Source organism: Gallinula chloropus (genome assembly GCF_964237585.1).
Source record: "Gallinula chloropus genome assembly, chromosome: 5".
Classification (NCBI taxonomy): domain Eukaryota; kingdom Metazoa; phylum Chordata; class Aves; order Gruiformes; family Rallidae; genus Gallinula; species Gallinula chloropus.
This window is the reverse complement of record NC_140090.1, coordinates 81,562,842-81,575,092: the sequence shown is the minus strand read 5'-3', so window position 1 is coordinate 81,575,092 and position 12,251 is coordinate 81,562,842. Positions and strand designations below refer to the sequence as shown.

At 63.9% G+C, this 12,251-nt stretch overlaps 1 protein-coding gene across 2 annotated transcripts; it reads right to left on the bottom strand.

Annotated features, from left to right (window-relative positions):
* Positions 1-297: 297 nt before the first annotated feature.
* DPYSL4 (dihydropyrimidinase like 4) lies at positions 298-11,991 on the bottom strand (the record flags this gene model as incomplete). 2 transcript variants are annotated; one of them, XM_084264460.1, is made up of 14 exons in its annotated part: positions 298-389; positions 569-740; positions 1,657-1,836; positions 2,483-2,653; positions 3,876-4,017; positions 4,645-4,801; positions 5,456-5,576; positions 5,666-5,734; positions 6,275-6,355; positions 6,440-6,501; positions 7,438-7,602; positions 8,310-8,494; positions 8,941-9,029; positions 11,725-11,991. In XM_084264460.1, the coding sequence occupies 14 exons, from the start codon at positions 11,989-11,991 to the stop codon at positions 298-300; spliced, it is 1,953 nt and encodes a 650-aa protein (XP_084120586.1). The 2 variants fall into 2 exon arrangements, with proteins under 2 accessions (XP_084120586.1, XP_084120587.1); XM_084264461.1 differs by lacking the exon at positions 11,725-11,991 and adding an exon at positions 10,929-10,967.
* Between the last annotated feature and the right edge of the window lie 260 nt (positions 11,992-12,251).

Sequence of the window (12,251 nt, the reverse complement as noted above, 5' to 3'; positions counted from 1 at the left end):
CTGCAGCACACCTTCGCGTCCGCCCTGGCCACAAGCTGGCCAAGGGCATCATGGGGCTGGGCTTTCCCAGTGGCTAGGGATGGACACCGACAGGGAGGGGGAACCTGGCAGGAGGGTTACTCTATCAGCTACCTACAAGAAGGAGGGGCTGGGGCAGCTGGCCAGCGCTTCATTTTCATCCTGACCTTGAGGGCGACCCACCGGCCCCTTCCCAGCCAGACGCGGCCCCAGCAGGGCCCAAGCGCCGCGGCAGCGGCTCCGTCGGGGCAGAGCGCAGCCCCCGGGCTGCCCCGGCCCTCAGGACAGTGAGGTGATGTTGGAGCGGCCGCCCGGCGGGGCGATGATTTTCTGAGCCGTGCGCCTGGCGATGTGGTCGTCCGCCTGCGAGCCTGGGGAAGAGGAGAGGCAGGGGCTGTGCTGGGCAGCCCCCAGGCAGGGGGGGCTGCTTCGTGCTGAGCAGCACGATTAAGTCTCTATCCGGCAGCTTTGCTCTGCTGCTCACCAGCCCTGGACACATCCCAGCCCCCTCCCACCACGAGCCCCCACGTTCAGGGTCCCCAGGCCCTACCAGACAAGCTGAACCCCGACTGATGGAGGTTGCGCACGGGAGGAGCCTGGGCTTTGGCCGCACAGGGCGCGATCCTGGAGGCCGGGGTGGGGGCCACGGCTTTGGTGTTGGCCAGGACGTCGTGGACCGGCCCGTCGTACAGCCCTCGTGGCACGCCGTGGACCTCGGCCAGCTGTGAGTGGGGAGTAACAGAGGTGTGAGGCATGTGTTGAGGCTCAGGGGGAACGAGGAGCAGGCCCAGCATGGAGATAACAACCCTCCCTGTGCATAACACCTCCCTGGGGGGCTTTGAGCAGAGATGGCTGCCCACTACTGGGTAGTGCCACAGGGGAGATGCAGCCTCCCACAGGGACCTGGCAGGATCCCATCATCCCCATCCACATCCCCCAGGGACATGGCAGGATCCCATCCTGCCCTCACTCCAGAGGCATCCCCTGACACCCCAGAGGGACCCCCAGACCCCCAGGTCCTGCCGGGGTTCCTGCCACAGATGCCAGCACTGCTGCAGGTCAGTCAGGGTGAGTAATTTCTGCTCTGCCTTCACCTAGCCCATAACAACCACTCTAAGTGACCCATGGGGATGGAGAGGGGGCAGAGCTGTTTAGAAGCTTCTTATGTACTTGCACATCTTCCCATTTCCTTAGGAAGCTGTGCTGGCACACCAGAGGGTTCATCTAATTGCATTTCCAGTAATTACCAACCGCCACATCCATTACCCTCTGAGAGCCGCGGAGCCGACGCTGGTGATGCAGCAACAGAGACTGTCCTAAATGGGCAGGAGGAATCCCTCCCCTCAGCCTTGGTACAGGCCACAGAGCTGGGCCCAGTCCTGTTCCTGCCTTGGGACAGACACACAGCACCAGCAGCAGTGGTGTTCACCGCAGTGCTAAACCGGGCAATACTAACGAGCTGCGCGCAGAGCAGCGCGATGGCACCAGCACAGAGTAACCAGGCCCCACAATACATAACACCAACAGCATTCCCTCTGTTGGCGGTTCTGTTGGGCAGCTGGCTGCAGTGGCCACAGCACCATGGTGCAGAGAGAGTGCACTCCAAGTGTGGGTGAGGGTGGGTACAAGTCCCCTTACCCTGTTTCTTGCCTTTATCCTTTTGTAAACGAAGTCGGGGAAGGTCTTCCTGGGGATGAAGCGGCCCGAGCCCTGGGTGACCAGCAGGTTCCCATCCTCAAGAACGACTTTGCCTTGGCTTATGACCAGGGTGGGAGCCCCGTGGCACTCGGTGCCTTCAAAGATGTTGTACTCCACGTTCTGGCAGGGTCAAACCCAGAGACTCAGTGCAGTTAAGACTGAAGAAGGTGATGGTCCAGTCAAGTATCCTCCCTGCTCCCTCCCTTTTGTACATCGCCCCTCATGCACCATCAGCTGGCCTCAGCTACCTCCTCACATTCCAGATAACGGGGTTCTTCCAGTTGGACACCAGGATGGAGAAACTCAATCCTCAGCACCTGCCTGAGTGACCAGGAGCAAAGGCAGCTCCTGCTGTATGGAGCCGCCCACCTCTCAGTCCCAGGGGAGCCCCACTTCCACTGCCCCTTTGGGGACAGAAGCTCTTGTCACCTCAGAGTCACCCTGAGCCTGGTACCGAAACTGGCAGGGACAGCCAGTCCACGCTGCAGGGAGCACAGTCCTGCCCCCTTCTCCAACACTCTCATTTCTATCACTAGCAAACTGCCCAAAAGACCCTCTGCGCCTTTCCAGAGGTTATTCCCTTGTGCCTGGAGGCAAAAAAGGGGCTTATCCTGTGGTGCACAGGAACCCCTCCCCCTCACTGAGCAGCCCCATCTTTCTGATGTAAGAAATACACCGTCCCACGGCTCTCTGTGGGCTCCAAACCCAGCCCAGGAGAACAGTTAAGAGCTGCTTAGCCCAGGAGAACTGTTAAGAGCTGCTTTACCAGGTGGTGGGTTTTGGCTGAGATGATTTTTGTAGCCTTGGGGTTCCACAGGACCAGGTCTGCGTCGGCGCCCACGGCCACGCGCCCCTTCCTGGGGTAGCAGTTGAAGATCTTGGCAGCATTGGTGCTGGTCACAGCCACGAAATCGTTCTCATCCATCTTCCCTGGGACCTGGGGCAGTGAAGGGAGGAAGGAAAGTCACAGGAGCCGTGCCCCATGCCCGGCAGCATCCCTGTCCTGCTCCCCCTCCAGCAGGCATGTGGCACCAGAAGCAACTGCAGAGCGAGGCCCCCCCCTGCTCGGCGCTGCCAGTACGGGGAAGGAGGCACAGGGGCTGAGCCTTGTCCCTGTGGGTGTGTAAGGCAGCAGATGGGCTCCACTCTCCCTGGACTGTGTGAGATTTAAGGTCACCGTAGGACAAGACCTTCACTGTAGGCTCCGACTCCCTGTACAGGCGTCACATGCTCACCAAGGGTGGTGGTTGGGGGTATTTCCAGAAGGAACACTGGAAGTGAACCCAAACAGTGACATTTCCCATCTGTCTTTATCATCTAAACACCAATTTCATTTCTCTTTGGGCAGAGCCCACCTAAGACAGGGATTTCAGGGGGTGCTCGGTTCCCGAGGCCCTGGAAGCCCACACAGAGATGCCTCCTCTGTGGGATGTGGGTTGGAGCCTTCCAGGGATGCTCCTGGTGGGACTTGGGTCCTGCTGGCCAGAGGCTCTTTATTGTGTTGCCCTTGGCAGCAAAGCTCCTCTGCCCAGCAGACACAGAGGGGCCACGGGAACCCATCCCCATCAGGGGGGCCCAGTGTGACCAGGCAGCCATCAGCCATAGCCATGGCCCCGAGGGAGAGCTGCCCTGTCCCTGTCTGCCTCCTGCAAGCGCCAGGGAAGAGGAACATCACATCCAACCCTCAGGAAAATTCACTGGGGAGCCTTTCCCCGTGACTGCTGTGAGGGGGGGGGGTGGGTGGTCCCCGCACCGAGCCTTTGAAGGCGCCTTGAAAGCACTTGAGCATCACATTTTCTCTCATTAGCAAGTTCCTCTGAAGCAGCAGTCTAGACAGTGTCACAGCTCCCAGCTCGGTGGGATTAATGAGGTCGCCTGGCACGAGCCCTGCTCGTGTGTCTGCACCTGCACCCAGCACCCGCACCCAGCACCCCATACCCAGCACCCCATACCCAGCACCCACACCCAGCACCCGCACCCAGCACCCCACACCCAGCACCCCATACCCAGCACCCCACACCCAGCACCCGCACCCAGCACCCCATACCCAGCACCCCATACCCAGCACCCGCACCCAGCACCCGCACCCAGCACCCCATACCCAGCACCCGCACCCAGCACCCACACCCTCCCACCCCCAGCGTCGCTGCGGTACCCACCACACACTTCTCCCAGATGATGGCCATCCGCTCCTCGATGCCGTTGGTCCCCTCGGGGATGAGGGTGAAGTTGTCCTTCCCCACGGCCTTCTGCGCGGTGCTGAAGGTGCAGTGAGCGCTGCCCGACACCTGCAGGTCCCCGCTACCCGGAGCGGAGCAGAGGGGGTCAGAGGAGGCACCCGGTGCCACAACCAGCCCCGCCACCCCGATGCCACTCCCCACAAGGATGGGCACCCTCGCCTGGCAGACCCCGCGGGGCACGGGGCTCGTGGGCTTGGTGCTCCAGCGGTTGGTTTACATGGGAAATGAGCACAGGAATCCCCTACGAGACGTGACAGCAGCCTCGCAGCACTGAGCTCTGCTCTGTTTGCTGTTTAAACGGAGGTTCTACCCTCTGCAGGCTCCTTCGGACCTGGGGTGACTTTAGGAAACGTTCTCCAAGCGTGGCACCCCCAAAGCTGGAGAGGCTGTGGTCTGAGCTGAAGGAAACCCGAGTGATGCCAGAACTGTGGTGGGGCATCCTACTGCCTCCTCCAAGGACGCATCAAGCACGTTGCAGTACCTGTGTGCGTTACACCCGGCACGAATGGTGCACCAGCCTCCGCTGTGCTGCTGCACCCCATGGCACTCAGGGGCGGGGGGGAAGACTGGGGGTCCCAGGGGAGTGAGGGGCCGCCAGCGCCCGCCCAGCCCTGCTCTGCGGGTCCTGCTGCTCCCAAAAACAGCATTGGAGGGATGTGCTGGGACACCCGCCCGGGCACGGACTCACCAGGACAGGAGGGAGGCGAGGTGGTCTGGCGTGGTGGGGTCCGGGCTGATGGGGGGGGACGTGACGAAGGCTGCAGCTTTGGCCCAGTTCTTGCTCCAGTAGTGCGACCCGTCGGTGCCCAGGCTGGCGGTGATGGGCTCTCCATACACCACCGTGCCTGTGGAGCAGCCTGTTAGCAGGGCTAACGTGCCTCGTGCCCCCTCCCCACCCCACACTGCAGTTATCCACACAAGGCTTCCACTTATCCTCAGCGATCCCACTCCCTCAGCCTCTGGATGCCTCTGGACTCTCTCTGCTGGCCTGGACACACAGCCAGGACGCACCCCAGAGCCACCTCTCCCCCCCAGCCCAGACACATCAGTACCCACAAGCCAGGCACCTTCCCATTTGCCTCTGACAGGGACCCTGTGGGAGGGCAGGGCCATGGGGACCCCTGCCTGCCCCTGGGCACAGCAGCTCACTTCCAGCTCCTCCCACTCTACCCCCAGTTTGAATCCAGAGCTCGCTGCAGACCCATGTTCCCTTCAGTCCATGACAAACAGTTCCAAGGGAATGATTTCCTTTGTTATCTCTTTTTGGTTTTTCCAGCTGCCTCTGCAGAGATTCGGGTGTCCGAGCTGCCAGCACATCCCAAACCTCAACCCCCCCCAGCTCAGAGCAGCCAGCCCTGGCACACCCTGCCAACAGAAGCTGCGGTTCAGCACCCTTAGAATGTGAGAGAACTGGGGGATAAGGAGTTCTTACACCTGGCAGCTGGAATGATGCTCCTGGGCACCTTTAAATGGGCCCAGAGCCCGAGAGAGCAGCTCACCTTTCCTCTTGGCCTGTGCCAACACGTCGGCTGCTCCTCTGCTCATGACTTTGGTGACGTAGAGGGGGCAGTTGGCTTGCTTGGCGATGGTAATGGCGCGGTACACGGCCTCTGCCTCCACCTGCAGACACAGGACACGCAGGAAGCGCCTGGGAGCAGCTCCGGCACGGCCACAGCGGCTGTTTGGGGGGGGGGGGGGGAGGGTGTTACCTCCTCGGGGCGGCTCAGGACGTGTCCTTCTGGCCCTGTAATCCCGAGCTCCAGCAGCCGCTTTTGCTCCTGGGGGTGAGAGGAAGAGCGGTCAGCAGTGTAGGAGCCTGTCCGAAGCCATGCGGGACACAAACCCCCTTTCAGGGGCACCTGAGGGGCGACGGCTCCGACCAGTGACTCCGTGATGTTCTCTGCCATGCAGAGCTCCCACTGAGCTGCTGCTGGGCACAGTGACAGGTGGCATGGAATCACAGAGCATTGGGAGTCAGAAGGGATCTCAAAAGCTCATCCAGTCCCACCCCCTGCCAGAGCAGGAGCACCCAGACTGAATCCCACAGGAACACATCCAGGTGGGTTTGGATGTCTCCAGAGAAGGAGACTCCCCAGCCTCTCTGGGCAGCCTGTCCCAGGGCTCTGTCACCCTCACAGTGACAAAGTTCCTCCTGACATTCCCCTGTCAGCCCCTTCCCTCCCAGCATCGGGCTGTGGGCTTATGTGGGTTGGGGGTGTGGAAGGAGCAGTGTCTGCACCACGCTGGCAGCTGCCAACGCGCTGCCTGACACAAAGCACCCGTCCAAGCCGCCCTTTACAGGGCCGGGGGCACCGCACCTCGTCGATGATGTCCCCGTTCTCAGCGTGCACCTGGGCGATGGCCCCCAGGTCCCGCAGGACGCAGAAGATCTCGTACATCTGCAGGAGAGAGCGGCGCAGTCACGGCGCTGCCGCCACGGCGCACGAGCAGCTCGCGGCGGGGGACACCAGCCAGCTCCTTACCTGCGCATCCGTGCACTGCAGCCTGTCTTTGTAGGCCATGAACACCAGGAAGGAGTTCACCCCTCGAGAGAAGGAGACACAGGGTGGTTTATTGCCATAGCCACAGGCTCGGCGAGCTGGCAGGGTGAGGGGGGGACAGGCCATGCCGGGGCGGGGGGCTGGCAGTGACACGAGGAGAGGGGCTGCAGTGAGAAACCCAGTCTGAGCCAGAGACCCGCTACTGCCCTTCACAGGGACAGAGGCAACTGCTGAGCCCAGGACATGGCCACTGACCCCAGGCCACGGCCACTGAGCCCAGGCCACGGCCACATTATGGATGAACTGGGATTCATGGGGATGCCCACACAGTATGGGCTGGAACTGCTCCGTCCCTCCAGCTGCTCCACTCTGCACTGCCAGAGGGAACTCGCTGCAAATTTCGATGCTAATTGGCCAATTAAGCCCCTGCTTTGAGACTGCAAATTGCACTGAAGTCACTCAGCTCGGTATTAGTGTATCTGGAAGCAAAACGTGGCTCCTGCATGGAAATAAGGATGAAGGAGCTGGGTGAAGTCCTGCTGCAGCCCATGGACCCCACTAGATCCAGGCCTCCAGCTGGACACTGTCCCATTGATCAAACCTCACTGGCTTCTTCCCTTCAACCAGCTCTCAACCCACCTTGACCTTCCAGACCACACTTCCTCAGTTTACCCAGGAGGATGCTGTGGGAGATGGTGTCAGATGCTTTACTGAGGTCATGGCAGACCACATCTACTGCCCTACCATCATCACCATCATCTATCCACCCGGTTATATCCTCACAAGAGGCTACTGAATTAGTCAAACTTCCCCTTGGTAAAGCCATGGTGACTTTACAACCCTCCTAACAACCCTCCCATCCTTGATGTGCCCAGAGACAGCACCGAGGACACGTCTTTCCATCCCCTCTCCAGGGAAGGAGGTGAGGCTGACTGGCCTGTATGTGGGGTCACTGCTGAACACCGCTGCCCTGTCCGTACCCTTGTCCTTCACCAGGGCTTCCAGTTCTTCCTTCAGGCTCTCGTGCCAGCGAGGGATGTCGACGTGCAGGGAGTAGTCGCAGCAGGCCTGGCTGTCAGCGCTCCCGCGCCACTGCTCGTAGGCAGCCAGGAGACTGGTCCCAGTGTCTGCACAGACGTGGTCGACTGGGAAGCACCACACGGTGTCAGGCAGGGAAAGGGAGAGAGAAATACCCCGAGGGCAGCAGCTGCCGACGCTCCTGGGACAGGCTTTGCTGCACATTGGTGTCACAGCACTGCTAAGCACGAGGGATAATAAATCTCCTGGGCGAAACGAGACAAAGGGAGCAAACCAACCCCTGGCTACGGCTACTCAGACCCCCCCCCCACTTCTCACAGCCCCCAGCACAGCACCCAGGAGCAGCCAGTGACAAAGCACATCCTCACACAGCCCCCCCAGGCACCGCTGGGGCTGACCCACAGCCCGTCACTCCCCACGCCTCTCCCCATCTTCCCTCCGGTCCCCCCAGCACGGGCTGTGGATGGGCACAGAGCTGCACCCACGCCTGCTGGGGCTGCTCCTGCAGGATGGAAACCCTCTTACAAGAGCAGGGCTGCAGAGCTGCTAGAAACGTATTAAAAGGTGTTTCAAAGTTTTCTTCCGTTTCATTCCCTTCAGAGGCAAAGGAGCAGTTATGTATTTTTAATGTACACGTGTGGCAGTGGCAGGAGGCTCTGAGAGGCACCTAATGGGCTCTAACGAGCTCTGTGGCGCTTTGATCTCTACCACAGAAACCAGCTCATCTCTGCAGTGTGGGTACATCATCCCTGCAGTGACACCAGCCCGACACAGCACCCGAGTTCCCAGCCCGCTCGAACCCTCCCCGTCTTACTGATCATCGTGGTCCCTCCGGCCAGGGCTGCTCTGGTGCCTTGGTAGAAGCCATCAGCAGAGGTCATGCCCATGACAGGCATCTGCAGCCTGGTGTGGACGTCGATCCCGCCCGGCAGCACGAGCTGGCCGTAGGCATCGATCACCTTGGTGCCCTCGGGAACGCTCAGGCTCTCTCCGATTTGCCTGGAAGTGGCATTAAGATTCCCCATTAATCAGCTGCCCACATCTCCGTGCCCCTGGCCAGGCTCTCTGGTGAGGAGAAGCTGCTGCCAGGCAGTGTGGTGTGCTCGGCCGGCGCCGGGAGCAGAGCCAGGGTCTGCCCAGTAGCCCCCAGCCCAGCCCGCCCGGCTCTGGCAGAGCAGCAGGATGCCCCAGGCCACCAGCTGAGGAGCCACGGGCATCTCAGTGCTGGGCTCTGCTCACTGTCAGTGTGCAGAGAGTACAGCCCAGCTCCTTGCACAGCTCTCAGCAGAGCACAGCCCATCAGCACACCGACATGGCTGTCTGGACAGAGATCCCAAGGGCTGCCCTCGTTTACCAGCAAGGGAAGGTACACATCTGAGAGAGAAATGCCAGGACAGACCTGTGTGCCGTGGGCAGCACATCACCGAACACGGGGTGTAACTCACCTTATCGAGCCGTCTTCCACATAAATGTCTGCGTAGAATGACTGGTCATCGTTGACAATTTTCCCTCCTTTGATGAGAAGCTGGTCACTCTAACGGGAGAACAAACACTCTTTGCAGATTTCTGAGATGCTGCTTTACGCAGTCTCAGCTTTCATTCAGCCCAGGACTTTGCATTGTGCCCTCCGATCATTCCTTCTCTACCAGGGAACAAACACTGGCACAGGGTGCCCAGAGAGGCTGGGGCTGCCCTGGGATCCCTGGCAGGGCTCAAGGCCGGGTTGGATGGGGCTTTGGGCTGGGGGGTGTCCCTGTCTGTGGTGAGGGGGTTGGAGGGCCCTGCCTACCCAAACCAGTCTGTCATTCTGGGATACTGTGAAGTCCAAACCCAGCTGTATTTTGCTAAGGAAACCATCCAGACTCATCATTTGAGGTGAACAGAGATCTCCCACAGAGCGTGGTACAGGCCTGGGGGTTCAGGCAGCGCAGCCAAGCCCGACAGCTCTGGGTACCAGAGAGCCCAGAGCCGCGCTGCACCGGTCTGAGCTGCACACCTCAGAGCAGAGCCCAGCAAGGGGAGCGTGCTCCAGCCCCCGATGCTCCTCACCTGCCTCGGAGGAACACGCTGCCACCCCGAAGGGCCCCGGGGCTCCCTCAGAGACTGACAGAAGTTGTCACCAGTTTCATCAGGCTGGCAAGACACCGCGATGCAGCCAGGACCCTGCCTCCTCCAGCCTGGCTGCCGAGACTTTAACACTCATTTGTTAACCCGGCGATTCGCTGGCGCTGTGAGCTTCCCCAGCCTTGTCAGGGGCAGGGAACGCCTCGGGACTCCCCTCACTTCACAGCGAGATGCCGCTGCGCCTGTCAGACCCGCGGAGTCTGTGCCCAGAACAACCAGAGAGCTTCCGTGGGCTGCAGCCTGGTTTATGGGGATTCCCTTTCCCCTCTCCCGTGTTGCTGGGAACAATATTGCCAGGGCTGAGATGGGCAACACAAAGAGCACGGCCCCGGCACGGAGTCGGCGGAGGATGCAGGAGCACGTGGAGACGCCTTCGGGCACAGCGGTGTGTGCTGATGCTCAACAGCCTGGAAGCGTTGGGCTCGCGCTTTAAAGGGCATCGCCGGCGTATTAAAAACATTGGAGAATCGCATCGTGGGGCTTAGAGCAGCAAGGCTATTACTGTGTCTGCTGTTCTCCCTTGTCCCATAACATCAATCAAAAGAAGCGTCTTTGTTGGAGCCGGACGGGACCGTCCTACAGCCCCTCCCCTTCGGGAACCAGCCCCAGCCCCCCCAGCCCCAGCCCCAGCCCCAGCCCAGGGCAGCCGGTCCCCCGGCCCCGGCCCAGCCCCGGCTCACGCAACACCGGGATGTTTTCAGGGGAACTCAGCCATGAGCCAGCAAACGGGGATAAAGCATCTCTCTCCCGGGGCTCCCCGCGCTGCCGCCGAGTCCCCCCGTGCCCGGCCGGGCTGGGCAGCGCCCGGTGCTCCGCTCCGAGCCCGGGGAGGCGGCGGCAAACGCCCCGCGACAGCGGCTCGGGCGTGGGACCGGCGGGGACCGGGGCCGGGAGGCGGCCAGGAGCCGGGCAGGGACCCCGCGGGCAGACGCTGCCCCCGCTCCCCCGCCCGGCTCGTTCCGCGAAGAAAGCGCTCCCGAAGCACGTTTTCCGTCCCAGCGCCGAAGCCAAAGCCGGGCGGGCGGCGGGGCCGCCCCGAAGCCGCGGCGAGGGTCGCGCCGGCCTTTGTGTCCCCCCCCCCGGCGGGACCCCGGCGGCGGCGGCAGACAAAGCGCCGGGGCCGCGGGCCGGGGCCAACAAAGGGACGGCGGAGCCCGCACCCCCCGCGGCACGGACGGTTCCCGACCCCCGCCCGCGGACAAAACCCGCCCCGGCGGCGGGGACCGGCCGGCTCCGGCCCCCCGCGCCCCCCGGCCCGGCCCCGCCTCGGGGGTCCCTCCCGCGCCCCCGGCCGCGCAGAGCCTCTCACCGCGACGCGGGGGCCGCTCTTCTTGCCCTGGTGCGACATGTTCCCGCCGCCCTGCGCGTGCCCGTGCCCGTGCCCGCGCGTCCCCGCACGCGCGCGCGCGCCCCCCGCCGCCGCCGCCGCCGCCGGCTCCCCCCGGCCCGGGCCGCGCTCCCGGCGCCGCAGACAAAGCCGGCCCGGCGCGGGGAGGAGGAGCGGGGCTGCCCGCCGAGGAGCCCCCAGCCCCAGCGCCCGCCCCCGCGGGGCTGGTCGCACGGGCGGGACGGGACGCGCAGCCCCTGCCCGGTCCCGCCGCCGCCCGAGCGGTTCTGCAGCCACGGAAGGGCCGGGGGTCGCGGGGGAAGTCGTGTCCCCCGAAGAAGCGGCCGGTACCCGCCCCCGGCCGTGCCCTGCAAGGAACTGGCCCGCCGGGCTGCTCCCGGCCCCTGTCACAGCCGAGGGATGCCGGCGGGGCTGGGACGGGACGAGACCCCCGCTCGCCCTCCCCGCGGGGTCTCGTCCGGAGCCGCTCCGCAGCCCGCGGGAGGAGAAGGGGCGAGGGGCGAGAGCGGCTCCGGGCGCCGGGCCGGGGCTGGCGGCTGCCCGCACCTGCTGCCGGCTCCACGCCTGTCCCGGGGCCGGGCCGGAGGGAGGGGATGGGATGGAGATGGGATGAGGTGGGATGGGATGGGATGGGATGGGATGGAATAGGATGGAGGCGGAATGGGATGGGATGGGATGGGATGGGATGGGATGGGATGGGATGGGATGGGATGGGGGCAGGCTGCCCCAGCCCTGCCCCGCCGCAGCTGCCCCTCACCTGCGCGCAGCCGGCGGGCGGCTCTCCGGGGACGGGGACCCCCTCCGGCGGCGCGGCGGGCTCGGGGCCGGGGCCAGAGGCGCGGCGGTGCCCGCCGGAGGGGGTCCCGGGGCTGGGGTCGCCGAGCGAGGGGAAGTCCAGCGTCTTGTTTTCGAAGGCGTCCTCCACGCTGCAGAACATCCCGCCGCGCTTCTGCCGCGGCCGCGGGCTGCCCGCGCCCAGCCCCGCGAAGCAGGCGGGCAGCGCCTCCTCCTGCCGCCCCGCCATGGGCTCCGGGCCGGGCCCCTCCTCCGCCGCGCTCCGCGGCCGCCTCGGCCCGGGGAGACGAGCAAAGCGCGTTAAAAGCCGCGCAGGACCCGCCCCGCCCGGCCGGCCGTGACCATCCACCCGTGGCTGCCGCCATCCCGCCCCGCAGTGCCGCGGGCAGCCGCGGAGCCGGCCCCGGGCTTCGGGCGCTGCTCCCGGCCCGGGCCCGCGGGCGCCGACACCCCGGGCGGGCTCTGCCCGGCTGCCCCCGGCTGCCCCCG